Below are 27,953 nucleotides of genomic sequence, written 5' to 3'. Positions count from 1 at the left end.
GGGCTGAGCTGTGCACGGTGCACACGCAGCTCACGCTCACACACACGCGTGTGCACACACACACACACACACGCACACACACGCACAGAGCACTGCCCAGCCCGGCGTGGCCCCCGCACTGATGCCACCCACCCGCAGGCACGCTGGAGCAGGACGGGGGCTGCGTGCCCCCCGCGCACTGCGAGTGCACCGACGCCCAGGGCCACGGCTGGGTGCCGGGCAGCACCCACCACGACGGCTGCAACAACTGCACGTGCCGGGGGGGCCGCCTGCGCTGCACCCACCGCCCCTGCCCGCCGCCCCCCTGCTCCTGGAGCCGCTGGTCCCGCTGGGCCCCCTGCAGCGTCACCTGCGGGGACGGCCAGCAGACGCGCTTCAGGTGGGGACGCGGCCCCTGGGACCCCGCAAGGCGGTGTCGGGGGGCTGCCCCCCACGCGTTTTCCCCCCCCTGCTTTGTCCCCCGGCAGGACCCCCACGTCAGGCTCGTGGGATGAGGAGTGCCAAGGGGAGCACACGGAGAGCCGGGGCTGCGCCCAGGGGCCCTGCCCGCCCCTGTGCCCCCAGGAGGGCTGGGAGAGACGCCTGGGGGACACGTGGAGGCAGGGAGAGTGCCAGCAGTGGTCAGTGTCCTCGTGGGCAGGGGGCCGGGAGGGGCTGGGGCTGCTCCTGCACGAGCTGTCCCGTGGGTACCCCCTGCCCATGGCACCCCGTGCCCCCATGGGCACCCCATACCTCATGGGCATCCCCTGCCCCATGGACACCCTGTACGCCATGGGCACCCCCTGCCCCGTGGGCACCCCCTACCTCATGGGCACCCCCTGTCCCATGGGCATCCCCTGCCCCCATGGATACCCCATACCCCATGGGCACCCCATACCCCATGGGAATCCCCTGTCCCATGGGCACCCTCAGACCCCATGGACACCCCATACCGCATGGGCACCCCGTACCCCATGGCACCCCCTGTCTTGTGGGCACCCTCTGCTCCATGGACACCCCCTGCCCCATGGGCACCCTGTACCCCATGGGCACCCTCTTCCCCCATGGCACCCACCCTCCCTGTCCCCTCCCGCAGCACCTGCACCCCGGAGGGCACGGTCTGCAGGGACACCCCCTGTGCCGGTGAGTTCTGCGCACCCCTGGGCGCAAATCCCCAGCCCCCTGCCAGCCCCCTGGGGCCAGGCGGGGGGCAAAGGGGATGGGGGGGACACGGTGCCCCGTGACGTGCCACCTCGCCATCCCAGGGCCCGAGCAGTGCACGTGGGGCGCGTGGAGCCCCTGTTCCCAGACCTGCGGCACCGGCCTGGCCACCCGGGAGGGTTCCTGCCCCTGCCCAACCCCCGGGACCCCCGGTGCCCCCTGCAACGACAGCGCCGGGGCTGGTGCCAGCCCGCGCCGGGAGCTGGAGGCTTGCTACCTGCAGCCCTGCCCAGGTAAGGGGGGTGGGCAGGGGCAGGGGGCGGTGGGCTTGTCCCCAGCCCTCACCCTCGTCCCCTCTCTGCCCCAGACGAGTGCTCCTGGAGCCCCTGGAGCCCCTGGAGCCCCTGCTCCTGCAGCTCCCCGCTGCGGCACCGGCACCGGCACCGGCACGGCCCCGGCACCTGCGTGGGGCTGGACGGGGAGCTCCGCGACTGCGACACCTCGGGGTGCTCGGGTGAGGAGGGGGCTGCCGGGGACCCTCCTGTGCTGGCACTGCCCGGTGCCCTCACCCTCCCCAAACCTTCCTGCCCCTGCCTCCTGCCCTGCCCCTGCCCGTCCTGGTGCCTCCGGGGGTGTCCGAAGCGTCCCCTCTCCCCGCAGACTCCACCTGTGAGCCCCCCTTCGAGTTCCAGCCCTGCGCCCCCCCCTGTGCCCGGCTCTGCTCCTCCCTGCAGCGCCCGCAGCTCTGCCCGGCCCTGCCCCGCTGCCTGCCCGGCTGCTTCTGCCCCCAGGCAAGGGCAGGAAGGGGTGGATGGGATGGGTTTTGTGGGGTGGGGGCCAGCCGGGTGGGCTCTGTGGGGTCAGGGAGGGCTTGGGAAGAGCCTGGTGCCTGCAGGGCGCCCTGGGTGCAAATGGATGGCTGGGGGGACACTGCGGGGACATTGTGGGGATTTTATGGGGATGCTGCATGGGGATGCTGAGGGCACACCCCATGTGCCCCCCTCCACATCCCCCTGTCCGGGCAGGGGCTGCTGGAGCAGCGCGGAGCCTGCGTGCCCCCCGAGCAGTGCGACTGCCTGCACACCAACGGCTCCGGCGGCCCCGTGGCCCTGCCTGCGGGGAGCACCGTCCTGCTGGGCTGCAAGAAGTGGTGAGGGAGGGCTGCTGGGGGGGCCAGGGGTCGCCCCCACACATGGGGGGCCATGGGTGCCGGGGGCTCACCGCCGTTTCCTCGCAGCGTGTGCCAGGACGGGGCCCTGCGGTGCAGCAGCGAGGGCTGCCAGGGTGAGTGTGCCCCCCGATACTGGGACGGGACCCCCGGATCCTCCTGCCCCATGGGCTGTGCCCGTGGTCCCATATCCCCTGCGGGGCACCCAGGGGGCTCCCATCCCCCCCAGCAGCTCCGTGTCCCCGCAGGGCTGCTCCCGCTGAGCCCCTGGTCGGAGTGGGGACCCTGCAGCCCCTGCCTGCCCCTGCCCCATCCCGAGGAGGCTCCGGGGGACGTGGTGCCCCAGGTTTCGCTGCAGCACCGCTACCGAGCCTGCCTGGACCCCGAAACCGGCCTGCCCTGGGCTGGCGATGCGGCTGATTGCACGGCGGAGCTGCGCCAGGAGCGGCTCTGCCCCGACCCCCACGTGTGCCGAGGTAGCGGGGGTGCTGCGGGGTGAGGGGCTGAGGGGTCCCCGCTGCAGGTGGGTGACGCCCTCGTCCCGCAGAGCTCTGCCTCTGGAGCCCCTGGGGGCCCTGGGGACCCTGCCAGCAGCCCTGCAGCGGGGGACACCGCCTGCGCCACCGACACGGCCAGGACCCGGCGGGCAGCGGGCACTGCCCGGGGGCATGGTCACAGAGCGAGAGCTGCAACACTGCTGTCTGCCCTGGTAATGTCCCCCTCCCATCCCCATCCCCATCCCATCCCCATCCCATCCCATCCCCATCCCCATCCCCATCCCCATCCCATCCCCATCCCCATCCCCATCCCCATCCCATCCCCATCCCCATCCCATCCCCATCCCCATCCCCATCCCATCCCCATCCCATCCCCATCCCACCCCCAGACCCCCACCCATCCAGGGGCTGCCCCCAGCCCCCCCCAGCACCCTGCTGCTGCCCCCAGGGGAGGTGTGCGAGGACCGGGGCAAGGCGCCCGCCACCCCCTGTGCCAACGGCTGCCCCCGCGCCTGCGCCGACCTCTGGCCCCACGTGGAGTGCGTGCAGGGGGGCTGCAAGCCAGGTACGGCCCCCCCACCCACGCCTCCCTGCACCTTTCCTGCTGGGTGCATGCAGCACCCATGGGTGCACGGCTCCTCCTGTCCCTGCAGGGTGCCGGTGCCCCCCGGGGCAGCTGCTGCAGGACGGGGCGTGCGTGCCCATCACCGAATGTCGCTGCGGGCTGCCCGGGGCCAACAGCAGCCAGGAGCTCTGGCCAGGGGAGGTGGCCGAGGTGGAGTGCCACAACTGGTGGGTGCCGGGGGACAGGGGACAGCAGGGGGGGCACGGGCAGGACCGTGCTGTGCCCGTCACACAGCCCCGGGGGGCACCGAACGCCCTGTCCTTGGGCTCGGGGCCCCCTCCTCACGCAGCCCCTCTCCGGTTTCAGCACCTGTGTGAACGGGACCTTGGCGTGCCCGGTGCTGCCGTGCCCGTCCTACGGGCCCTGGGCTGCCTGGAGCCCCTGCTCCAGCAGCTGCGGGGGCGGCCGCACCTCCCGGCACCGCTCCTGCCTGCCGAGCCCCGGGGGGGTGCCCTGCATGGACACCGGCACCCGGGAGACCGCCGAGTGCAGCCCCCAGCCCTGCCCCGGTGAGCGCCCGCCGGCACCCCCGGCATCGCCACCGGCACCGGGCAGGGCCTGGCGGGGTGTTGGGGTGGCGCTGACCCCCTTCTGCCCCCCGCAGCCAGCTGCCAGCTGAGCCCCTGGTCCCCCTGGAGCCCCTGCAGTGCCAGCTGCGGAGGGGGCAGCTCAGAGAGGCGCCGGGAGCTGCAGGGAGGCGAGGAGGAGCCGTGCCCGCTCCCGGTGCTGCGGCAGCTCCGCGTCTGCAACGCCCACAACTGCACCCCGGGTAGGGCAGCCCCAGCGTGGGCACCCCACGGAGGGTCCCAGGGGTCTGGGGGCGGTGGGATTTGCCCGTCCCCGCTGACTCCAGCCCCCACCCGTGCCCCGCAGGGTGCCCCCACAGCCTGGTGTACGGGGACTGCGCCAACGCCTGCCCCCGCTCCTGCGCCCACCTCCGCCCGGGGACGCAGTGCCTGCAGCAGCCCTGCCAGCCCGGCTGCTCCTGCCCTCACGGACAGGTGGGGTACTGCCGCAGCCCCCGGGGGCACGGGGGACGTGGGTTTGGGTCAGGGCAGCGGCCTCAGGGTCCCCCCTCACCCGCAGGTGCTGCAGGACGGCGCCTGCGTGCCCCCCGAGCGGTGCCGCTGCGTGCTGGCCCCCGCCGTGCCCTGGGCACTCAACCTCTCCAAGGAGGAGCAGGAGCAGGAGCACGCACCAGGCAGCCTCCTGCGGCACCGCTGCAACAGCTGGTGGGTGCCCCCCTGCCCCACGGGACCCCCCTCAGACCCACGTTGGGGGGTGCTGGGGTCCGGGTGGGCTCTGAGCCGCGCTCTGTCCCCAGCGTCTGTGTCCGCGGCGCCTTCAACTGCTCCCAGGAGGACTGCAGTGGTGAGACAACACCCTCCGTCCCTGTCCCCGTGCCCGTGCCGTGGTCCCCGTGCCACAGCCGGGCCCTGCTCGTGTGTCCCCCCCCCTCCCCGCAGTGGACTGCCTGTGGTCCCCGTGGTCACCCTGGTCCCCCTGCTCGGTGACGTGCGGGGCGGGCGAGCGGCTCTCCCGCAGGCACCCCCTCCGGCAGCGCCTCTACGAGGGGGCAGAGTGCCTGGGGCCCCCCCTGCGCCGGGCTCCCTGCAGCCTCCCCGACTGCGGTGAGTGCCCCCAAATGTCCCAGGGAGGTGGCTGGGGACGGAGGGGGACGAGGCACCACTGTGGGTCTGTTTATGGGGACATCGCTCCACGAGGTCTCAGCCAGCCCTAGGGACACCGAGGGGGGCAGCGAGGGAAGGGGCAGAGCTGTCACCCGTGGGATGCCAGCCCCAGAGGGGGCTTCAGCAGCGCTGGCAGTGCCCAAGCACCCCGCTGGGTTTGTTTGCCACCGGCTGAGCCACCCTGGATGCCACATGCCCAAGGGCACGGCTGGTGCGTGGCCGGTGCCGGTGACGTGTCCTGCACCACCCCCAGCCTGCCCGGAGGGTGAGCGCTGGCAGGACCCCGGGGTGCAGGGCCCCGAGGTGCCCCCCGGCTGCGATCAGAGCTGCACGGACATCCCCGGTGAGGCCCCCCCTGGCTGCAGCACGACCCCAGCCCCTGGCTGCGCCTGCGAGCCCGGCCGCTACCGCAACAGCAGCGGCCGCTGCGTGCCCGCCGCGCTCTGCGAGTGCCTGCACCGGGGGCAAATCCACGAGGTGAGCGGGGTCACGGCCACCTGCGGGAATCTGGGGGTGCCTGGGGGTGCCTGGGGGTGCCTGGGGGAGCCTGGGGACCCCCCCCCACCTTGCACTGCTCACCCTCTTCCTCCCCCCCAGCCCGGCAGCGAGTGGCAGGAGGAGTGCGCGAGGTGCCGCTGCGTGGAGGGCAGGGCTGCCTGCACAGACGGCTGCCCCCCGCTCTCCTGCCCCGAGGTACAGCCCCAGCCCCCCCAGCAGCCCCCCAGCAGCCCCCCCAGCAGCCCCCCCAGGGCTCTGGGAGAGGCTGATGCCGCTGTCTCTGCAGGGCGAGGTGAAGGTGAAAGAGCCAGGACGCTGCTGCCCCGTCTGCAGGATGGAGTGGCCGGGTAAGGGTCCTCCCAGAGACCCCCCCTCAAGGCTCTGCCCCAAATCTTGGGACCCCCCCACCCACATGGGGCTGGCCAGGCGGCCACGGGGGTGCTCCAGCTCTGCCTCCCCCCCCTCTCCTTGCAGAGGAGCCATCCTCCATGTGCCGGCTCTTCACCGAGCTGCGCAACATCACCAAGGGGCCCTGCTCCCTGCCCGGGGTGCCGGTCAGCTTCTGCAGCGGGCGCTGCCACTCCCGCACCGCCGTCACCCCCGAGGTGAGACCCCCCCCCCATCCCCTACCCTCACCCCCCCTTGTGGTGCCGGGGGTCTTGTGGCGCTGGGGGTCCCATGGTGCTGGGGGTCTCATGGTGCCGGAGGTCTCGGGGTACCGGGGGTCTCATGGCGCCAGGGGTCTTGGAGTGCCAGGGGTCTCGTGGTGCTGGGGGTCTCGGGGTGCCGGGGGTCTCGTGGTGCCAGGGGACTCATGGTGCCGGGGGTCTCAGGGTGCCAGGGGTCTCATGGTGCTGGGGGTCTCGTGGCACTGGGGGTCTTGGGGTACCGGGGGTCTCAGGGTGCTGGTGGTCTTGGGGTGCCAGGGGTCTTGTGGTGCCAGGGGTCTCAGGGTGCCGGGGGTCTTGGGGTGCCAGGGTTCTCCTGGTGCCAGGGGTCTCGGGGTGCCGGGGGTCTCGTGGTGCCAGGGGTCTCGTGGTGCTGGGGGTCTCGTGGTGCCAGGGGTCTTGTGGTGCTGGGGGTCTCAGGGTGCCGGGGGTCTCGTGATGACAGGGGTCTCATGGTGCTGGGGGTCTTGTGGCACCAGGGGTCTCGCGGCACCGGGGGTCTCTTGGTGCCGGGGGGGTCTCGTGGTGCGCAGCGCGGTGACGGTGCGGCCGTGCAGGAGCCGTACCTGCAGACGCTGTGCGAGTGCTGCAGCTACCGCCTGGACCCCGCCAGCCCCGTCCGCATCCTCAGCCTGCCCTGCGCCGGCGGCACGGTGGAGCCCGTGGTGCTGCCCGTCATCCACAGCTGCGAGTGCAGCAGCTGCCAGGGTGAGCAGGGGCTGGGGGGGCTGGCGTGGGGGTCCTGAGCAGCCCCGGGACCCCCTCGCTCCGTCCCCGGCCTCTCCTCACCGCCCTGTCCCGCAGGGGGGGATTTCTCCAAGCGCTGATGTCCCCTCCTGGACGCTCCCCTCCCGTGTGTGGTGGTGGTGGAGGACCCCACGGCTCCCCGGTTCCCTGCACCCCCAGCCCAGCAATAAAAGCACAACACCCGGCTCGCCTCTGCCTTGGTGGGAGTGGGAAATGGGGGGGTGGGAGGGAGCGGGGTGATGCACGGGGGGATAAATGGGGATGGGGGTGGCTGCAGGGAGAGGGGCTGGGGTGCTTGGAGAGCTCCAGAGGGTCCTGGGCACCTCCGAGATCCCCGGGCCCCCCGGGTGCCCCCAGAGACAATGCCAGGCTCCGAGACCCGGGGGGCTCCGGGCTGCCCCACACAGCTCTCCCAGTGGAGCCCCTGTCCCATGGCGAGCCTGGCACCTGCTGCCCTCACCCCAAAAGCCACCACGGGATATGGGGTGGCAGCGGGGACAGCCTCCGGCCCGTGGTGCTGGCACCCTGTGCTGGTGGGGGCACAGCCCCCAGAGCACCACAGCCCACAGCAAAGCGGGTACACGGCCACCACCCTCCGTCTGGGGGTGTTTGGGGGTGGTTAATATAGCAAACCCCCGAGCACAAATGGGATTTTCAGCATTTATGGTGCTGGGGGACACCAGCCCGGGGCCCCGCCAGCACCGCGCTCGCTGCCCTTCCGTGTGCACTTTTGGAAGTTTTAGAAGAAAACGCCACACACTGCGAGGTGTTTGCATCCTGATAAAGCAGCCTCGCTTCTTTCACGCCCCTTCAGATAAAGGATTTCCAAGAACTCATTTATGGAAAAGTGCAGCTTTGTGTCCGGGGCGGAGATTTGTTGGGACGCACAGTTCAGAGGGCGGGCAGGCGACAGGCTGGGCTTTGCCCCGAAAAATCCCTCAGCTTCCCGCCGTGCTGGGGAGGTGGGGAGAAAGAAGCATCTTCCCTCCTTTCCCACAAAACATTCCTGATGGATTTTGATATATATTTTTAAATTTTATTTGTCTTTTCCTGCCACAAGCGGCCGGCTGCCAGCCAGCAGCTCTCTCAGGCAGCGTGCCGCCACCGCGGTGCGACTCGAGCACGGCAGGGACGAGGAGATGCCACAGTGCCCACCGCTGGGGGGGCTCAGCCCAGGGGCGCAGGGGGGGCTCCGGCTGCCCACAGCACCGGGCTTTGCTGCTGCACCTCAGCCCAGTCTGTTTTTTTTGGGGGGGATGTCGGGGAGGCAGGGGGACACGGCGCAGAGGCGAGCGCTGCCCGGCTTGCTTCAGGAGCACGGCGAGGTGGCTGCGGGTGCTCCTTGGGGTGGCAAAAGCAGCTCCCGGAGCCGTGCTCCCCCCTCACGTGTGGTGGAGCTGCAGGCACCGACCCTGGGTGAACGCCTTCCCGCAGTCACCGCACGCCCTGGGCCCCCTGGCAGCCTGCGGGGCCGCGGGGGGCAGTTTTTGGGGAGCGCCGCAGCCCTGCGCCCACCCCGGCTGCGGCCCCTGCTCGGCGTGGGTGCGCTGGTGAGCCAACATGATGCCCTCGTCCCGAAAACGCTTCTCGCAGCCGGCGCACTGGAAGGGTTTGGGCTCCGGAAACACAGCCGGGGGGCCCGGCCGCCCGTCCTGCGGCGCCCGCGGGCCCCGGTGGGTGCGCTGGTGGCTCTTGAGGTGCTGCTTCTGGCTGCAGCTCTTGCCGCACTCGCCGCACTTGTAGGGCTTCTCGCCGGTGTGCACCCTCTCGTGGACGGCGAGGGTCTTCTTGTCCTTGAAGTGCTTGGCGCAGCGGGCGCAGGCGAAGGGGCGCTCGCCGGTGTGGATGCGCTGGTGGCTGACCAGGTGGTGCTTCTGGCTGAAGCGCTGCCCGCAGTCGGCGCAGCCGAAGGGCTTCTCGCCCGTGTGCACGCGGCGGTGGCTCTGCAGGTGGTGCTTCTGGCCGAAGCTCTTCCCGCAGTCGGCGCAGCCGAAGGGCTTCTCGCTGCCGTGCACCTTCTGGTGCGACACCAGGATCTGCTTCAGCCGAAAGCTGCTGCCGCACTGCGGGCAGGAGAAGGGCCGCGCCGCCGTGTGCGTCTGCCGGTGCTTCCGCAGGTCCCGGCTCTTGCCAAAACTCTTCCCGCATTCGCCACAGGCGTGGGGGCGTTTGGGGCCCGGGGGGCCACGGTGAGGCCGGGCTGGCGGCGGTGGAGGCAGGGCCGGGAGGCAGAGCCCGGGGCTGGGGGGCTCCCCTTGCCCCTCGTGGGTTTTCTGGTGCCGCTTGAGGTCCCCCTTGGAGGGAAAGCCCTTCCCGCAGCGCGGGCACTTGAAGGGCCGCTCGCCCGTGTGGCTCCTCTCGTGGATGGTCAGCGCCGTGTTGCTCTTGAAGCTCTTGTCACACTCTGGGCACGTGGGCGGCCTCCTCTGCAGCGGGGGGGCCGGGAGGGGCTGGGGGCAGGGGCATCCCGCCGGGACCCCCCCTCTCCTGCCCGCCTGGCACCGCCGGGGTGTCCGTGGGATGGAGGCACCGGGTGCCCGTGGCTGCTCCGCGCCTTCCTCCACCTCCTGCCTGGCCCCAGCGTCACCGTCTGCGGGGAGGGCAGCGCGGGTGTCACCCCCGGGGCGGCACAGGGGAGCCCCCACCCCCGGGGGAACAGCGTGCGCCCCCTGCCCCGAGCCCCCGTCCCGCTGGGCTGACGGGGAGCAGCCCCCCGCAGACAAACCTTACGGGGCGTGCGGGGGCCAGGGGACGGGGCCGTCCCCACGCCTGCCCCCCAGCTCCCCCCCCGCCGGTACCCGCCTGGCCAGGGGGCCGGGTGCCTCCTCCCCGCCGCGGGCTCCTGGTGCCTTCCTGCACTCCGCATCTCCTCCTGCTCCATCTCACGGATGATTTCAGGCTTGGCGCCGGGGCAGCCTGTGCGGGGCAGACAGAGGGGACCCCTGGCGCGATGCCCCCACCCTGCTGCCAGTCCCACAGTCCCCCCGTATCCCCCCTCATCTCCTCCTGCTCTGCCCTGGCTGCGTGGCCCTGCCAGCCTGCCCCCGTCCCCTCGCTGCCAGCTCTCCTTGCCTTGCCCTCGGCACCACCTCTGCGCCCCCGTTTTTCACCTGCTCCTGGCCAGCCTTTCCACCAGGACTGCTGTCCTCAGATTACTGCACTATAAACCTTGAAGTATAACCACTAAATCAGCGTCCAGGCGTGGAAGGGGGGCAGTGTCCAGGACCCCAGCTCCGTCAGAGGAGAGCCACGGCTCGGCCCCGGCCCCGCGGCTCCGTCGCGCTCCTCACCCAGCGAGGCGAGCGCCTCGAAGTTCTCCAGCATCACCTCGCGGTACAGCTGCCGCTGCCAGCCCGCCAGCTCTGCCCACTCCTCGGGGGAGAAGTAGATGGCCACGTCCTCGAACGTCACCGGCATCTGCAGCGACAGGCCAGGAGCTCGGCACGCTGCGCCACGCCAAACCAAAACCCACGACCCCTGCCGCTGCTGCCCTGCGGCCCACGGCCGCAGCACCGGGGAGCAGGGGGCGAAGCAAAGCAGCTCCCTGCCATGATCCTGCCCCAGCCCTGCTTTGCAGGAGCCCTGGGGGCTGTGGGGGCTCCGGTACCACAGCCAGGAGGTGCAGCGGGGTCGCTGAGCACCCCAGACCCCAGCAGCCCTGCAAAACGCCACCCGCGCTGCCTCGCCGCCTTCCCCACCGCTGTGCTTGGAGGAAAATTTGGCCCCAGGCACGGCGGGTGGGTGCTGAGTGCTCAGAGCAGGGGAAACTCTCACCGGGCCCAGCTCAGGGCCAGGCACCAACATCCCCAGCACGGGACCAGGTCCCAGAGCGCTTCTCACCATCAGGGCATCGCCCTGGGTGCGGGGTGCCCCCATCCCACAGGAGCAGCGCTGGGGACCCGGCTGTCCCAGCCCTTGGGGGGAGCCATTGAGGGACCCAGCCCCTGCGCCCCGCAGCACAGACGGGGGGATCCCGGCCGTGGCTTCACCCAAACCCCCAGGGGTGGGCGCAGAGTCACGGTGCCATGGGATGGGAGCGTTTCAGGGGCCAGTGGGCAGCTTTACCGTGAGCACCGGTGCGGCCCCGGCTGCCCCCGACCCCTGCCCGAGCAGCCGCCGCCTGCAGGCTCTCAGGGGGGGGATGGAAGCGCGCCCAGCCATCAGTCCATGCGGGTCGGGAGCTCGGGCTCTGCGGCGAGGGCCCGTGCCGAGGGTCAGCCCCAGGGCGCACAGCGACAGACGGCCCCGCGGGTTCTGCCAAACACGAAATTTTGGTTAAGGAACCAAAGGGAGGCGGCACCCGGCCCACCCATCAACCACTGCACTCCCCGGCCAGACACGGGGGGTCGGGGCCAGGAGCCCCCCGTGCAGCGGGATCTGCCCCACTCTCAGCCCCCCACCACAGCCCCGCGCCCCTGCCCAGCCCCGTCCCGCAGCCCCTACCTGCGCCACCCGCCCAGCACGGCCGTGGGCACGGACAAAGGCAGCCCCAGGAGCCGGGGGCTGCGTCAGCTGCTGGGCCTCACCGCCACCAGTGCAGCACGGGAGGTGTAGTCCTGCTGCTGCGCACTGCACGGCTCCGTGCGGCACGGCTCGGCTCTGCACGGCTCGGGGGTGGATGGCCCGGCCCAGCACAGTGCACCTCTGTGAGGCATGGCACGGTGCTGCCTGGCACGGCACAGCTCGGCACAGCCTGGCACGGCACAGCCTGGCATGGCACATCTCCGTGATGTATGGCACGGTGCTGCCTGGCACAGCACAGCTTGGAATGGCCTGGTATGGCACAGTCTGGCATGGCACACCTCCGTGATGCACGGCACAGCACAGCTCGGCACAGCCTGGCACAGCACAGCCTGGCATGGCACATCTCTGTGATGCATGGCACGGTGCTGCCTGGCACTGCACAGCTTGTCATGGCCTGGCACGGCACAGCCTGGCATGGCCTGGCACAACACATCTCTGTGATGCATGGCACGGTGCTGCCTGGCAGTGCACAGCCTGGCACAGCCTCACATGGCACGGCCTGGCATGGCACAGCCTGGCATGGCACATCTCTGTGATGCACAGCACAGTGCTGCCCAGCACAGCACAGCTTGGCATGACCTGGCACAGCATATCTCCATGATGCATGGCATGGCACTGCCCGGCACAGCACGGTTTGGCACAGCCTGGCACAGCACAGCCTGGCATGGCACATCTCTGTGATGCACGGCACAGTGCTGCCTGGCACAGCACAGCTCGGCACAGCACATCTCCATGGCACAGCCTGGCATGGCACATCTCTGTGATGCATGGCACGGTGCTGCCTGGCACAGCACAACTTGGCACAGCCTGGCATGGCACAGCCTGGCATGGCACTTCTCCATGCTGCATGGCACAGTGCTGCTCAGCACAGGACAACTTGGCACAGCCTGGCACAGCACAGCCCAACCTGGTGCATCTCCGTGCTGCATGGCACAGCACTGCCCGGCACAGCACAGCTTGGCACGGCGCTGTGCCACCTCGGCTGTGCCAGCACTGCCGTGCCCCCACCCCACTGTGCCTGCCCGAGCCTTGCCCCGCACCAGGCAGGGGCTGCTCCGTCCCTCGCGCCTCAGCAGCTGCAGTGTCCCCAGGGCTCCTTGTGAGACACTAAATTGTGTGTTTGCAGCAGAGAATTACTTTTCTGTATTCCAAGGTAGTTGGGTAGTCATAATAAGGAGATGCTCAGTAGGTAAGTGGCCAGAAGGCCTCGCTGTCCCAAAATAAGGTAGAAGCTTGAGACATCAGGATGAGCAGTGTGAGAACAGCAAACCAACGATCACAAGTCCTCAAACATAAGAAAGGAGAAATTAAGGGGTGGAAAGAAAAAAAAATGTACACATTTTTTGTACACACAGCAGCGAGCGTCTCCTGGGCGCAGAGTGCTTCTCCTCGAGGTCACGGGGGTTCTCCTTCTGTCCCCAATGCTGCTCCTGCAGCCCCCAGCCCAGCCCGCACCCCGTGCCACTGCCCCCCCAGCACCCAGCGGGTCCCCCCCGGCAATGCCCATGGCCCCGCGGGTGCTGCTCCCTTCCCTGCTGTCCCCTCCTCTGCTCTCTGTGGGTGGTGATGGGGTCTGCAGGTGCCACAAGATCGTGGAGTCCTTCAGGTGGGACAGGACCCCTGAGGTCGTCTCGCCCAGCCTTGAACCCAGCACCAAGGAGCTCTCCACGCTGCTGGGCTCTGCGGGTACGCAGCTCCTGAGGACCCCCAAGGACGGTGACCCCACCGCCACCCTGGGCAGCCCGTCCCAATGCCACACAGCCCTTCCAGTAAGGAAATATCTCCTAATACCCAACCTCAACCTGCCCTGCTGCAACCTGAGGCTGATTCCCCTCGTTATCACTCGGGGACTGGGAGAAAAGCTGATCCCCACCCTGCTTCAACGTCCTTCCAGGTACCTGTAAAGTACAACGAGGTCTCCCCCGAGCCTCCTCGTCTCCAAACTAAACACCCCCAGTGCCCTCCGCCGCAGGGCCTTCGGACCCCAGAACATTTTGACACTCGTGCCCAGCTTGGTGCCAGCTGGAAGCTGGGCTCAGCCACCTCGGCACCACCGGCTGGGATTTGCAGGGCTGCACCCGCCGTGGGGGTGCTCGTCCCCCAAGGAGCTCCACCTGCCTGGGGCTGCACCAGAAATGGCAGATTTGGGGGTGTTTGGGGCACCCCCGGCTGCTGGGGCTGTGCGTTGGGTGAGAAGGGACAGGCGGCGCGTCCTAACGGGGACACTGCCCCCTCGTGCTCGTTTCCATGTTTTATTAGTTCCTAGATTAGAAAAAAAAAAAAAAAAAAGAAAAGGGAAATATAAATACACGTGGTCCTTGCTGCGCTGCTCACCGGGGATGTCCCAGTGGGGCAGGATCAGCGTTTAGCCCATTTTACAGACGGGGAAACTGAGGCAAGGCAGTCACAGAGCCGCCACCCGCCACCCACCCAGCAGCCCCCAGCTCAGGGCCCCCACCCCAAAGGCAGCACCCAGGTGCTGTGGGTCAGTGGAGGTGCCCAGGGTTGGGGTGCTCGGGGCTGTGAGCAAGGAAGGGTGGCACAGGGAGGGTGGCACAGGGAGGGTGGCACAGGGAGGGTGGCACAGGGACGTGGGGGGAGGCCCCGCAGCTGCTGGTGCCCAAGGAAGGGGACAGAGGAGGCGGCGAGGGGACAAGGCGGTGCTGGCCGGGCAGGGTGACCCGAAGCCAAATTCAGACCCCCTCCAGCACCTCTCCTGCACCAGCTCCCAACCCGGAGCTGGGGGCACCTCACTGGGGCGTGTGGTGGGCCCATGCCTGGGGCTGCAACACCGCCACGCACCCTGCAACCACCAACCCTGCACAAACACCCCACGAGCACCATCCTGGCACAGGGAGGCGAGAGCACCCACGGTGCCAGCTCCAGCTTCAGCCCCGGTCCTGGCCGTGCATGCAGAAGCCCAGGGCTCCTTTGCCACCAACAGCAGCAGAGGAACAGCCACACTCTGCCCCCCAGCACCCCCCAGGGCCAGGCTCGAGCCCTCGTCTGTGCTCCGTGTGCCAGGCACGCTGCCAGCGTGCCACGAGGGTGCCCTGCTTGCTCCGGGGCGAGCTGGCTCTGCAGCAGTGTCCCACGGCACCGCCAGCACCACGGCAGGTCCCAAAACTGCCGTGCCGTTCCCCCTCTGTCCGCTCCATCTGCAGAGCTCTGCGCTTCTGCCAGCTCCTACTTGTACTTGGCCAGGGCCTCCAGCGGCACCGGCAGCTGGGTGCAGGACATGAGCAGCGGGTGCACGGGGAGGAAGGGGCTGAAGGCCTCCCCGTCCCGGTAGCGGGACAGGAGCCGCTCCTCCGAGTGCGTGCCCTGGTGCACGGTCAGCTCCTTCTTGTGGCTGAAGACCGTGCCGCACTCGGTGCAGGGGTAGACCCGCTCCACCGTGTGGGTGAGGTGGTGCGTCCGCAGGTTGCCCTTGTACTTGAAGCTCTTCCCGCACTCCAGGCAGGTGAAGGGCCGCTCGCCCGTGTGGATGCGCTTGTGCTTCATCAGCGTGGTCTTGAGGTTGAAGGTCTTGCCGCACTCGGGGCAGGCGAAGGGGCGCTCGCCGGTGTGGATGCGCTGGTGGGTGATGAGCGTGCCCTTGCGGTTGAAGCTCTTGCCGCACTCGCCGCAGGTGAAGGGCTTCTCCCCCGTGTGGATGCGCTGGTGCTTGATCAGCTCGCCGTTGTGGCTGAAGCACTTGCCGCAGTCGGCGCAGGCGAAGGGGCGCTCGCCCGTGTGGATGCGCTGGTGCCGCGTCAGGTCGCCGTTGCGGCTGAAGCTCTTCCCGCACTCGCTGCAGCCGAAGGGCCGCTCGCCCCCGTGGATCTTCTGGTGCAGGATGAAGGTCTTCTTGGCGCAGAAGCCCTTGCCGCACTCGGCGCAGATGAAGGGCCGCTCGCCGCGGTGGATCTTCTGGTGCGTGATGAAGTTGGCCTTGCGGTTGAAGCTCTTGCCGCACTCGCCGCAGGAGAAGGGCTTCTCCCCCGTGTGGATGCGCTGGTGCAGGATGAAGGTCTGCTTGGAGCAGAAGCTCTTCCCGCAGACGGTGCACTCGAAGGGCTTCTCGCCCGTGTGGATGCGCTGGTGCCGCATCAGGTCGCCCTTCTGGCTGAAGCTCTTCCCGCAGACGGTGCAGGCGAAGGGCTTCTCCCCGGTGTGCACGCGCAGGTGGGTGATGAGGTTCCCCCGGTGCTGGAAGCTCTTCCCGCACTCGCTGCAGGCGAAGGGCCGCTCGGTGCCGTGGCTGCGGGGCCGCCGTGCCGGCTCAGTGCCGGGTGCTGATGTGATTTTGTGCCCGGCGGTGCTCGCTGGGGGGACGGGAGCCATGCCCGTCCCCACACTGAGCCCCCGGAGCTCGGCGGTGCCGCCCCGCGCCGGCTGCACCATCCACTGGCTGACACGGGGAGCAGCCTCTGGGCTTTTCTCCAGCAGAGCCACCTCTGGTTTCACGTCCTCCGGCTCCTCCTTGGGACGCTTCTCACCTTTGCCTTCGCCACCTACCAAGAGGAGAGATCCAGGGAATCGCTGGCACGACGCAGAGCCAGGAGCTGCGCGTGGCCCTGCGCTCCTGGGAACCCGGCACGGAGCTGTGCCCTTGGCACAGGCTCAGCACGGCTGCGGCACAGGGACAGCCCCGGACACCCACAGCCCGGTGCCACCGAGGCTGCCCCGGGGCTGCAGAGCCTCGGCTGTGGCAGCCGGGAGCCCCTTGGTGCAGGAGGAGCTGGGTGAAGCCATCGCAGCCTCGGCACAGCAGCCAGGTAAAACGCCTCCCTCAAACCTGTCCCCACAACCAGACACAAATGCAAACTCTCCTCTAAAGCCTCTGTGCAAAGATCACACTCGAAGTTTAGGGCTCGAAGGACCTGTTGTGGTTTTTTTTTTGCTATGGGGGAGCCCCAGGGGATGTGTCCAGCCCCCTCCTGTAAAACAAACACAGCTGAGGCTGCCCGCACAAGCAGGAGAGCAGCTCGGTGCTCCTCCGGGGTGGCACAAGGAGCAGTGCCCCCGGGGCTGGCAGCAGCACGGGGTTGGGGTCCCTCCCTGTGGATTTCTGCCAGGTTGGGGCCGGGGGAGGTCGGCAGCACCCCCAGCTCTCTGCCTGCCCAGCTGCTCCAGCCCTTGGTGCGGTGGCTCCCAACAGCAGCGGCGCACCCAGACGCACCCAGTCCCGGCCCTGCAGTGCTCACCTGCAGCTCCCGGGTCACCCGGGCCCTGGGGACACCCGATGTACGCCTCCTCCTCTGGCTCCACTTTCACAATCACTTCGGGTTTGGCATCGCCTGCGGGGGCACAGGACAGAGCTCCGGGGGCTGTGCTCGGCGCACTCCGGGCACAGCCGCAGGCACCAGGGGTCGGATTCTGACCTCGGCTGGCAGCAGGGAGGGCAGGGGTGGGGGCTGCACGGCACCCGTGGGGCGTCACCATCCCCAGGATGGCACGGGGGAGAGTGTCACCGTCCCCAGGATGGCACGGGGCAGCTGCCCACAAAGGCACTGAGAGGCAGAGCAGGGAGCATGACCCCACGGCACGGCCCCGGACACCCCCACGCGCCCAGCCCCACTCACAGGCAGCGGGGTCGGGGGGCTCCTCCTTCTCCCGTGGGCAGCAGTCGCCGTAGGAGTCGTCCTCAGGCTCGGTTTTGATGACGAGCTCTGTTTTGATGCCTGTGGAAGGAAGGACCTGGCCCACACGTCCTGCTCTGGGGACGGACAGGGCCCTGCCGGTGCCGTAGGGTCCCCACTGGGGGCATCGAGCTCGGTGCCTCCTGCAGCCAGGGCCCCGGGGAACCACGGGGCTGCAGCAGCCGCGGGCCACTGGGGCTCCAAAGCACCCATCAATATTAAATGATTGCATTTTACTCAGTTAAATATTATTAAGGATTTGTTATTAAATGCTTGTTACGGAGGGAAAGGAACTGCTGCTTTTCCTGCAGGAGGCAGTTCCCGGTTCCCAAAGGGCACGGGGCATGCCCCATCCCAGCACAACCCCTCGGTGCAGCGCCCTGCTCCGCGTCACTTACTGGTGCTGGGGACACTGGGGACACTGGGGACACTGGGGATGCCGGGGGTGGTGGGCCTCGCCCCTGGGTGCTGGGGGTACCCGATGTCCGGCTCGTCCTCCGGCTCCGTTTTCACCACAACCTCGTGCTTCACACCAGCCCAGCCCTTTCCTGGGGAAGAAAAAGCCAAATTTGGGTTCTCTGGATGCGAGAGCAGCCGGTGGCCAAGCAACGTGGTGCTGGGCTGGGCACGGAGGGGACAAAACCTCCCCCAGGGGGAACGGAGCCCCCCAGCACCACCCAGCCCTGGGCAGCGACCACCCCAGTGGGTCCCTGCTGCCCAGCGAGGGTCCTCACCCACAAAACCCCCCAGCAAACCGAGACTCCCCTGCGCCCCTCACCCTGGGGGTCCCCCAGGAACGGCTTCTCCTCCAGCTCCATCGCCGGGGGTCTCGGGGTCCCGAGGGACAGGACAGCCACCTCCAGCCACGCTGCTCCCTGGGAACACCTGCAGAGAGACCCCAGGCAGAAGTGTCCCTCTGTGCCAAACCGGCCCCAAAATGCGAGCGGCGAAGCAGCACCACTGACAGCCGGGGGGGCTCGGGCACAGGGGAGCTCCGGAGATCTCCAAGCTGCTCCTCCTGCCGGCTGATTGCTCCCCTCCCTCTCCATCCCATCCCCTTCCCCTCCCCTCTGCCCTCGGGGAGCTGCTGCTCTCAGCAGGGGCACACACAGGAGGAGGAGGAGGAGAAAAGGAGGAGGAGGAAGATCGACCTGGGGGCTACAACAGCACGGAGCAGCCCAGGACAGGGCTCGGTCACCCTGCCTGCACCCCGCCTCGCTCCTCAGAGCCCAGCAGCAGTGGCACAAGGTCACAGCCACGGCACAAGGCAGGGACAGAGGGGAAGGAGGGAGAAAACCCCGCAGAGTTCGGAGGTGGCTGCGCCCCACGAAGCCAGCCAGCTTTCCTCGGCTGCTGGGCACAGCGTTCACAAAGGCACGGCGATGCGGTAGATGCAATCTCAGTGGAATTTGACACGCTGCCACGAGCAGCACCGGGGCAGCCCCAGGCAGGTGAGGAGCCACTGGGGACACCCCTGCGGTGAGGGTCGGCGTCCCCAGGTGCCCCAGGCACCACGCGCTCGGGCACCCCCATGAGCAGGACACGGTGGCAGTGCCCAGGGGGGACCACCAGGCCCCACATGCCTGCAAAGGGGTCCCCAGCACCACCCTGACCCCATCCCGCCGAGCTGCACGTGCAGCAAACCTCCAGAGCAGCGCTCCGGGGACGCTCCCTGCTCCTGCACCCCAAGGGCAGCTTCCCGTGTCTGCGGTTTCCCACCCGGACTTTCACTCCGGCACACCCTGGCCTGCACCTCACCACTCCTCCCGAAGCTCTCTGCTCCTCAGGGCACCCGGTGCGCCACCGCCTTGGCTGGCCAAATGCTCTGTGCCCAGGGGGCCTCTGGCAAACCGCATGTAACCACAGAGCGAGCAGGAGCAGGAGCAGGAGCAGGAGCAGGAGCAGGAGCAGGAGCAGGAGCAGGAGCAGGAGCAGCGTCCTCATCCTCACCCCACCAGCCCCGTGCCCCCTCCTGAACCTCACTTTCCCTCCCGCTTGGTGCCACATCCCCCTGTCCAGCCTGTCCTGCCTCCCACCTAACCGCAGCGCCAGCTCTGCTTTCAAACAAGAGAGGGGTTGTTCCGGGGGGGCTCTCCTCGAGGTGCCCCCACCCCCTGCAAGCTCACCCGCTGGCACAAGCCCCTTCCAACCCCTTCCTGGGGCCGGGGCATTTCGGATGAGCTCCAGCAGGCACCAGCCAGTGCCAGGCACGGCTTCTGCCCGCATTACCTGCGCCCCTCGTAGTGCAGCCCGGTGGCTCCCCCACCCCACATCCACCCCCCCAGCACCTCCTGGAGCCCCAGGAAAGCGCCCAGACCCCCGCCCATCCCCTCCCCGCTCCTTGGTGCCAGTCCCTGGGGTCAGCAGGGTCCCAAAGCAGCGCAGCGGGTGCGCTCACCGTGCCGTGCCGTGCCAAGGGCGCGTGCCCCGTCCCCGTCCCGGGCTCCCCCTGCCCCCCCGGAGCCCCCCGTCTTTTTTTGGGGGGGGTCGCACGAGCGGCACCCGCAGCGATCGCAGCGCGCCGCAGCCCCGCGGTCCCTGCGCACCGCGCACGACCGGCACCGGGGCTTTGGGGGGGGGTGGGTGCGCGACCCCCGCTCCTCCCCCCGGTGGCCCCCCCCGAGCTCCCCGAGCCCCGTCCGCCCCCGGTGCCCCCCGCCCCGCTCTCACCGGCGGCTCTCTCAGAGGGGCGGCGGCGGGGGCATCGCCGCCGATGGCCGCCGACCGCGGGAGCGCACCGGGGCGGGCGCACGGGGCGAGGCAGACAAAGGGCCGCCCCGCTGCACGCCGGGAGATGTAGTCCGCCCCCCCGACCCCCCCCCTCCGGCACCGCCCCGACGCCCCCCCGGTACCGGCACGGCACCGGCGACCCCCCGGTAAAGGCACGGTCCCGGCACCGGCACCGCCTCGGCGACCCCCTGGTACCGGCACGGCACCGGTAACGGCACCGCCACTTGGGGAGGGGGGGGCGCAGGGTGTGGGACCCCCTGGGGGAGCCCCCGGACACGGGGAGGGCTGGGAGGTGGTGGCAGAGGGGCGGGCGGCACGAGGGCTCCTGCACCCCAAAAATGCTGGTCCGGCTCAGAGCAGGGCACGCTGCGGAGGCACCGGCACGGGGATGAGCACGTAAGGGGGAGAGAAACAACCACGGTAACGCAGGGTGGTGGAGGAGAGGACGGGCACGAGGAGTTTGGGGTCCTGTTGCTCTGTCCCGTTCTGCGCTCCTGGGCATGGAGCTGGAGCCAGGGCGTCCTCCCGAGCAGCTGGGGTGACACCGGGGCACAGTTGGTGGCCAAGCGACCCGGTCAGCTTTGGGACGGCAGAATGTTCCCAGCCAGAGGGCAGCAGGCACCCGGGAGGGGACAGGGAGCAGCGAGGGGACAGAAGGAAAGAGGAGAAAGCGGCCAAAGACCATTGAGGAGCCTGGGAGCAGGGCCAGCAGGAGCAGGACCGGAGCCAGAAGACGCCCGTCCTGCCTTGCGCTCGCACCCACGACAGTCCTGGGGTCAGATTCTCTGTTTTTGCTCTTTCTGGCCATTATTCTGCCATCAGGAAACAAGAAAATCAGGGTGCCAGCCACTGAGCTTGGTACAGCAGCACTGCACGGCCTCCTGCGCCCGAGCAGATGGCGCTTGGCCGCGGTCCCTGGGATGCGCAGCTGCAGAGGGCAGCGTCCCAGCTCCGTGTCCCCAAGGCCCTGGGGTCACCCCACGGCAGGGGCAGTGGTGAGGGCTGTCCCCGGGGCTGGGGGGGGACAGCAGTGGGCACAGAATGGCCATGAGTGCTGTGTGGGGCCAGCGTGGGGTGCTGGCCCCGTGGGCTGGGTGGCAGTGGGATGTGGCACCCCCGAGCAGGTCCCCCCAGCACCATCCTGCGCCGTCCCAGCAGCAAGGAGCCACGCACCACACAGGGCAAAACAAGCACCCCCAGGTGCTGCAGGATAAAAGCCCGTGCCAGGAGCAGCCCCAGTGCAGTTTTGGGGCTCCCCAGAGCAGGGGAACCCCCCCCGGGTCCTGCACCTCCTCTTGGGGCAGCTCAGGAGTTGGGGGGCTGGTGCCCCATGGGCGGCTGCTCCTCGGCCCAGCTCTCACTGAGGGCCAAACCGCTTTTAGGGCAGCAAACCCAAGGCACCAGGAAGGCTGCTTGTCCCCAGGTGTCCCCAGACCCTGCTAAGCCAAGCGTCAGCACTGCTGCACCTACGTGGGGTCCCACGGCACAAAGTGCCACAGGCCTTGGGCTGGCGTGGGCACCCCACGCACCCACAAACGGTGGCAGAGGGCTGCACGGCCGGGCACCACAAGCCACGCTCAGCCTCACAGAGCATCCAGCACCCTGCAGGCAGGGGCACAGCCTGGCACGGGCACTGCTCGCCACAGCCTCCCCGCTGCCCCTCGCCTCCGCGGCCATCCAGGAATGGAGACACCCGGGGTGATCAGCGATGCAGCAGGGACCAGGCGAGGCAGGGCACAGCAGCCAGGGGCAGGCAGCAAACCCCTCACCCCTCCCTGCATCGCTCCTGCTCCTCTCCATCTGCCTGTCCCGGGGGGCACCGGTTCACCCCAACAGCCACGTGTCTGCAAAAGGGCTTTATTAAGCTACGAAAACGCACAAACCATCCTCATAATTGACACCACGCCCCACGACTTAAAGCAGACACTACCCCAGGTGATGGCACCCAAGGGAAAAGCCCCCATCCCGTCCCCCAGGCCGGGAGCCCACCCGGGCAGTGCCAGCAGTGGGGTCCCAGCCTCGGTGACATGTAGGAGAGGACAGAGGGGAGCAGCACACACAGCCTCAAAGGCGCCACGGACGGAGCACGCAGCAGTTCCTAGACAGGCACACCCCAAAGCCACAGGGTTTGGCCACGAGCCCAGAGGGGCTGGGCAGCACGCAGCTCGTCCCAGAGAGGAAAACCTTCCCTGGGGGAGCACCGGCTGCATCCTGCACCAGGGCTGCACCTCTCCCATGGCACAGGCACCTTTCCCTGGCCGGCACGAGCCTGCCGAGGCTGGGAGCCCTGGGGGGGGCTCCAGCCATGCAGCGTGGTGCTCGGCCACGCAGCCTGTGCTCGGTCACTCTGTGAGGTGGTCGGAGCCCTCCGGGGTCCTCGTCCTGCCCCTCGGTGCTGATCCTGATGGACAGCACTGGGAGGATGCAGAGCCCATCCTGCTCTCCTTCACCAAGGTGGGACCTGCAGCAGCCAGCACTGGGGCCAGGGGTGTTCAGGGCCCCCCTCCCATGGTCCCAGCCTCCCACAGGCAGGGCACGTCCTGGGGGGCTGCTCGGGAGTGGGTCAGGCTGTGGCCTCCCCAGAGTGTCCACAGGAGCCTCCTCCCCTTCCTTGCACTGCACAGCCCCGAGGCGCTGGGGGCAGGAGGCAGCTGGGAACGGGGCAGGGGTCCTGGGTGCTGCCCCCCAGAGCTCCCAGACGAATTTGGGCAGCCGGGGGGATCCGAGCATCAAAGCTGGGTGGCAGCAGGGAGCCTGCTCTGCGAGCAGGGTTCAGGGCTCATACTCCGTTCTGCTCCACCATCCAGGCATGGGATCTTTCCAGCTCGGCTGCAGCCACCCAGGTTCCATGCTCCTGTGATTCCCCTGGCTTTGAGCACAGACAAGGACACAAAGACATCCAGGCAGCTCTGCCAGCTACCAGGAGGCTGCTGCTCCCCAGCCCCACCAGGGCACTAGGGGATTTCCTCGAGGTGCCAAGGGGTCAGGGCGAAGTCCCCAGCCACATTTAAGAGCTACGGCTGCCCGCGCACCGTGTCGCCCCCCGTGCCGAAGGTGCCGCCGTCCCCATGCGCCCGCAGGTGCAGGAGCAGCTTGCTCTTGGAGCTGAAGCCCAGCCTGCACTGGGCGCAGGCAAAAGTCTTGTAGCGCCGGTGGAGCTTCTTGTGCGTGATGAGGTTGGCCTTGTTGCAGAAGGCCTTGTCGCACTGGGCGCAGGCGTAGGGCCGCTCGCCCGTGTGCACGCGCTGGTGCACCAGCAGGTTCCCGCTGCGGCTAAAGCTGCGGCCGCAGACAGGGCACTTGTGGGAGCGCTCGGGCGCGTGGCTGCGCTGGTGGATCATCAGGCTCTCCTTCCAGCTGAAGCTGCGGCCGCAGCGCCCGCAGACGAAGGGTCTCTCCTCGACGTGGGCGGCCCGGTGCTGGCTCAGGCTGGCCTCGTCCTTGAAGCGCTTCTCGCACTGGGGGCACTGGCGCGGCGCGGCGGCCGCGTGCTCCCGGCGGTGCTCCTGCAGGTCCCGTTTGTGGCGGAAGCGCCGGCCGCAGAGCGCGCAGGGGTAGCTGCCCTCGCCTGCGTGGACGGCCCGGTGCCGCAGGAGGTCCCCTCGCAGGCAGAAGGTGCAGCCGCACTCGGCGCAGGCGTGCCGGTGCCGGCCCCGGTGCTTCTTGTGTGTCAGGAGGTTGCGGTGGTGCTGGAAAACCTTCCCGCAGGCCGTGCACTCGTGGCTGGGCGCCGGGCCGAGGTGCTCGCCCTGGTGCGCCCCCAGGCTGGCCGCGTCCTCGAAGTTCTCCCCGCAGGTGCCGCAGGTGAGGAGCCCCCCGGCCGCCGCCGGCTCCAGCGGCCGCTCGCCCCGCTCCCACGTCCCCATCCTCCCGGGGGAGCCCCAGGTCCCTGCCTCGCACCAGCCAGGGCACAGAGGGGGGCACCCCAGCTCCTTGGCACCCCCAGTGGGCGGCACAGCTGGGACCCAGTGTCCCTGGTCACCGTCCCCAGGCGGGTCCTCGCCAACCATCCTGCCCCGGGGAGCTGCAGGGAGCAGAGGCACAGCGTCAGGGAAGCGTCCCAGTGTCCCCACAGCCCGACAAAGCCACCACGTGGGCAGCACCAGCCTCCCCTCACCCCCCTGGTGCCGCAGAGGCACCTGAGCTGCGACACCCCCACCTCTGGCTGGAGCCGCCGGCCCCATGGCACAGCTCGGGGCTGTGCCCACGACGCACGGAACCTGCCCCAGCCACCAGCCCGCTGTCCCCAGGCACCCGGGGGGCTGCACCCCACGCCACTCACCAATGCCAGCGGTGTCAGGAGTTTCTCTGTCCCCCTCACCAGGGGAAGCCCCCCCGCATGGCTCCTCCTCAGGCTCCATTTTGGGGACAAGCTTGGACGAGGCGTCAACAGAGCCTGTGTGGGAGAGAGACCCCCTCAGCACCCCCCGGAGCACACCCGGGGAGCGTCACCGCCACCAGAGGCCCTGGGGACATGCCAGGGGTGCCAACAGTGCCATCCAAAGCTGCTGGTGCCAGCCCCAGCAGTGGCACTGAAGCTGGGAGCAGCGGGACTGGGGTGCCCAGAGCACTGCCCATGCACGTTTTTGGCCAGCCCGGGTCCTGGCACGGCTCCTCCTTACCCAGGCAGGCGACCAGGTCGTAGTTGTCCATCATCACCTCCTGGTACAGCTCCCGCTGCCACGCCGCCAGCTCTACCCACTCCTCGGGGGAGAAGTAGATGGCCACGTCCTCAAACGCCACCGCAGCCTGGAAAGCAAAGCCGGGGCTGGGGGTCCAGCAGCTCCATCCCCACCTGCGGGATGTGGCACCTGCAGTGCCTGGGGGACATGCAGGGCTGAGGTGTGTCACGGTTCCCAGAGCATCCCCATTCTGTTCCCATCCCATCCCCATCCCATCCCATCCCCATCCCATCCCCATCCCCATCCCCACCCGCGGGCCGCCCGGACCCCCGGCCGTGCAGGCTCTGTGCGCCCAGCCCGGCACAGCCCGGTCCGCAGCTACCGGGCCAGAACCGGGCACCGGGACGAGACGGAGCTGCCCCGGGGGACCGGTCACCGGATCCCACCCCCCTCACAAACACCCGGGGCTCCCCCCCTGCCCCTCCCGGGCTCGGGGTCCCGCGGGTCGCACCCGCTGCATCGCTGCCGCGGGCGGGGGGCGGCGGCACCGGGAGCCCCCGGCACGGGGCGGCCGCGCCGCGATGGCGCCGGCGGAGACAGCACCGGGGCGGGCCCGGAAGGGGACGGCGGGGGAGGAGCGGGGCGGGGCGGGGAGCACCGGGGGTGTCGGCACCGGGGGTGTCAGCACCGGGGGGCACCGGCACCGGGGAGCATCAACGGCGGGGAGCACCGGCACCGGCGCGCTCCGGCACCGGGGGCGCATTGCGCACGGGGAGCATCGGGCGCGGGGAGCACCGGTACAGGGCGCCCCCCCCGGTCTGCTCGCCGTTACCGATCCGGTGCGCCCCCGGCGAGGCCGGGTGCCCCGCAGCCGCCGCTTTGGGCAGGCGGGGACCCCGCTGCGCCGCACCGGTGGCGGCAGGGAGAGCCCCCGGTCCCGGCGGTCCTGGCACCGGTCCCGGTGGTCCCGGCACCTGGGCCGTGGGAGCAGGAGGTGGCCGGGGTCCGGCCTCGCCAGCAGCGCCCTGCCCGGCTGCGCGCCCCGGGATCCGCGCCCGGCCCCGGCCGGTGCCCCCCGACCCTTGGACGTGCCGGAGCCGCGCTGCCCGGGGAGCCCGGGGGTCACCGGGGGTCACCGGGGGTTACCGGTGCCCGCAGGAGCCCGCTGTTATTGGGGTGCGGTGCTATATTTAGTTTATTCATGGGTTATTGTGATGCCAGGTTACTGGGGAGCACAGTTTTGGGGTTTCCCAGTTATTGGGCACCATGGTTATTGGGCTGCTGGGTTATTGGGATGCCCCGTTATTGGGGTGCAGGGTTATTGGGGTGCCAGTTCATTGGGCTGATAGAGTTATTTAGGTGCCCAGCTACTGAGGCGCCTGGTTATTGGGATGCTAGGGTTATTTGGGAGCTGGGTTATTTGGGTGCTTAATTATTGGGGTGCCCAATTATTGGGGTACTGAGTTATTGGGGTGCCTGATTATTGGGGTGCAGGGTTATTGGGGTATCTGATATTGGATCCGGGGGTGCAGGGGGTGCAGCCCCTCTGGGAGCCGTGGTCCCGGCATGGGGCAGCATCCGGGGGTCTGCAGGGACCCGACCCTCACAAAGGCTGGGCAGGGGGGGCAGCGCAGTGCCCAACGCACCCCCAGCACTGAGCCCGGTGGGGAACCAGGGGGGTCCTCAGCCCCATTCCCCCTCCCAGACCCCCATCGGGTGGGGGCCGGGCTGCAGCACCAGCAGCAGAGCGGAACGGGAAGCTGCGCGCCTGCCCCAGCAGGTGTCACCCGACAAGAAAATAAATCATCTTTCACAAGTAGGTCAAACGCCTAAAAATGTTGCCCGGGAGGTGCACGGAGCTGCAACGAGAGGAAAAATGAACGCGTGAGGATCCTGGGGAGGGCAGGGAAGTTACCGCAGGGCACCAAGGACCCGGAGCCCAACAGGCCCTGGCCGTGCAGGGCTTTGGGCAGAGCCCCCGACGTGGGGATGGTGTTGGGGTGGTGGAGAAAATTGGGCAGAGCGCACACGGAGCCTTCTCCCGCAGGAGGCACAGGGGGAGGCAGCCCCACAGGGGGCTGGCGGCAATGCGGGTGGGAAGGGGGCTGTGCACTGGGATGAAAGCTGAGGGAAACTGCAAAGGGCTTGGTTAAAAGCAGCTCGGGAGGAGCCAGGGGGCTGCGCTCCCTCCCGCATAGCTCACGCGTCAACGAGCACGCAGGGGGGAGAAAGCAGCGTGCGCAGGGCTGGCGGTACCGCGCCGTGCCAAACCTGCATGCGGTGCTCCCTGCGGCTCCTCACCCCGGGTAATCCCCTTCTGGTGCTCCAGGAGCTGAGTTAAACCAGTCCCCAGAATCACAGCTCTGGTTGCAGACTCCTAACAGCAGAACTTTTTGTTTTAGGGCTGGGGAGGCGGTGAGGTTTGGGGTGAGGAGCACAAGGGCGGCTGTGGTGGGGCTGGCAGCGCCGTGTCCCCGTACTGCCTGTGCCGGCTGCGCTGCGAGCAGGGCTGGGCACCCAAACCTGGGGTCAGGAGGGAGAAAACCCACACCTCGGAGGTGAGCGTGCTTTGCACCGACAGCAGGGAGCTGTTCCCAGCACACACACGTCTCCGCCACACGCACCCATGTGGAAAGCGACCCCCAGCTCCTCGGGGTGCTGCTGCTGCTCCCATCCCTGGGGCAGGACGTGGGCAGCACCCAACCCACATCCTGCACCCCACAGCCCTGGGTGCAGGGGAAGCCTCGGCAGGGCTCGGAGCCCCTGCGCCCAGCACCATGCCCCCTCCCCGGGGGGTTGTTGGTGACCGACATTTGGTTACTGCTGCCCCCCGCGGAGCCAAGGACTTTTCTGCTTCTCATTTTGCCTTGGTGGTGAGCAGGCAAGGGGTGCCCCGAGACCTGGGGGGGGGGACACAGCTGGGAGAGCTGGCCCAAAGCTGCCCACACCATGTGGCATCACGCAGTAAGAGCTGGGGCAAATTAGGATGAGTGGGGGACTTTTGGAGAGATAACGTTTGTCTTCCCAAGGCACCGTGACGCATGAGGAGCCCTGCTGCCCTGGACGTGGCTGAACACCTCCCTGCTGACGGGAGGCAGGGAAGGAAGTTCCTCGCTTCGCTTTGCTCGCAAGCAGCTTTTGCTCTACCAGTGACACGGCCTTTATCTCAACCCACAAGATTTTCCCATCCCACTGCGGGGCAGCGAGCAAGCAGAAAAACAGCTGGAAAGTGGCGAGGACGAAGGTGTGCCTGGTAAAATAATGTTCATAACATAACCTGTGAGTTCCTAGACCGCAGCCCCTTCCCTTCACGTCTCTGCCATTCCCACCACCAGTTTCCCCCGACCCCAAAATCTGCAGAGCCTGAAATCCACGCACCCCGCTGCGCCCCTCGCTCTGCTCTGTGCCCAAAACAGCCC

At 68.9% G+C, this 27,953-nt stretch overlaps 3 protein-coding genes across 3 annotated transcripts in view; 1 reads left to right on the top strand and 2 right to left on the bottom strand.

The window, feature by feature from the left end:
* The window catches only part of LOC309875195 (SCO-spondin-like), a gene marked incomplete at both ends in the record, with an annotated part of 33,969 nt that extends 26,855 nt beyond the window's left edge, over positions 1-7,114 (top strand). The window contains 24 exon segments of the mRNA XM_082754340.1: positions 139-379; positions 468-620; positions 1,076-1,122; positions 1,245-1,433; positions 1,508-1,654; positions 1,801-1,931; positions 2,166-2,290; positions 2,378-2,424; positions 2,557-2,784; positions 2,856-3,017; positions 3,254-3,370; positions 3,459-3,597; positions 3,737-3,939; positions 4,035-4,199; positions 4,304-4,431; positions 4,517-4,662; positions 4,755-4,801; positions 4,897-5,061; positions 5,375-5,598; positions 5,719-5,814; positions 5,906-5,966; positions 6,094-6,224; positions 6,845-6,995; positions 7,092-7,114. Of these exon segments, the coding sequence (XP_082610466.1) occupies positions 139-379; positions 468-620; positions 1,076-1,122; positions 1,245-1,433; positions 1,508-1,654; positions 1,801-1,931; positions 2,166-2,290; positions 2,378-2,424; positions 2,557-2,784; positions 2,856-3,017; positions 3,254-3,370; positions 3,459-3,597; positions 3,737-3,939; positions 4,035-4,199; positions 4,304-4,431; positions 4,517-4,662; positions 4,755-4,801; positions 4,897-5,061; positions 5,375-5,598; positions 5,719-5,814; positions 5,906-5,966; positions 6,094-6,224; positions 6,845-6,995; positions 7,092-7,114 (3,266 nt within the window).
* Positions 7,115-8,078: 964 nt separating this feature from the next.
* LOC309875194 (uncharacterized protein) lies at positions 8,079-17,727 on the bottom strand. Its single transcript, XM_082754339.1, has 9 exons — positions 17,581-17,727; positions 17,126-17,224; positions 16,748-16,840; positions 14,749-16,054; positions 11,478-11,676; positions 11,100-11,288; positions 10,325-10,451; positions 9,837-9,950; positions 8,079-9,624 (listed from the first exon to the last, which is right to left on the bottom strand). Exons 4-9 carry the CDS (start codon positions 15,942-15,944, stop codon positions 8,417-8,419), a joined length of 3,033 nt encoding a protein of 1,010 aa, XP_082610465.1. The 5' UTR covers positions 15,945-16,054; positions 16,748-16,840; positions 17,126-17,224; positions 17,581-17,727; the 3' UTR covers positions 8,079-8,416.
* Positions 17,728-21,761: 4,034 nt separating this feature from the next.
* On the bottom strand, positions 21,762-25,120 carry LOC309874915 (zinc finger protein 671-like). Its single transcript, XM_082753675.1, has 4 exons — positions 25,046-25,120; positions 24,535-24,661; positions 24,195-24,308; positions 21,762-23,936 (listed from the first exon to the last, which is right to left on the bottom strand). Exons 1-4 carry the CDS (start codon positions 25,052-25,054, stop codon positions 22,927-22,929), a joined length of 1,260 nt encoding a protein of 419 aa, XP_082609801.1. The 5' UTR covers positions 25,055-25,120; the 3' UTR covers positions 21,762-22,926.
* Positions 25,121-27,953: the final 2,833 nt, after the last annotated feature.

The sequence above is a fragment of the Aythya marila genome (assembly GCF_965140915.1).
Source record: "Aythya marila genome assembly, chromosome: 2".
Classification (NCBI taxonomy): domain Eukaryota; kingdom Metazoa; phylum Chordata; class Aves; order Anseriformes; family Anatidae; genus Aythya; species Aythya marila.
This window is presented reverse-complemented; position numbering and strand designations above follow the sequence as displayed.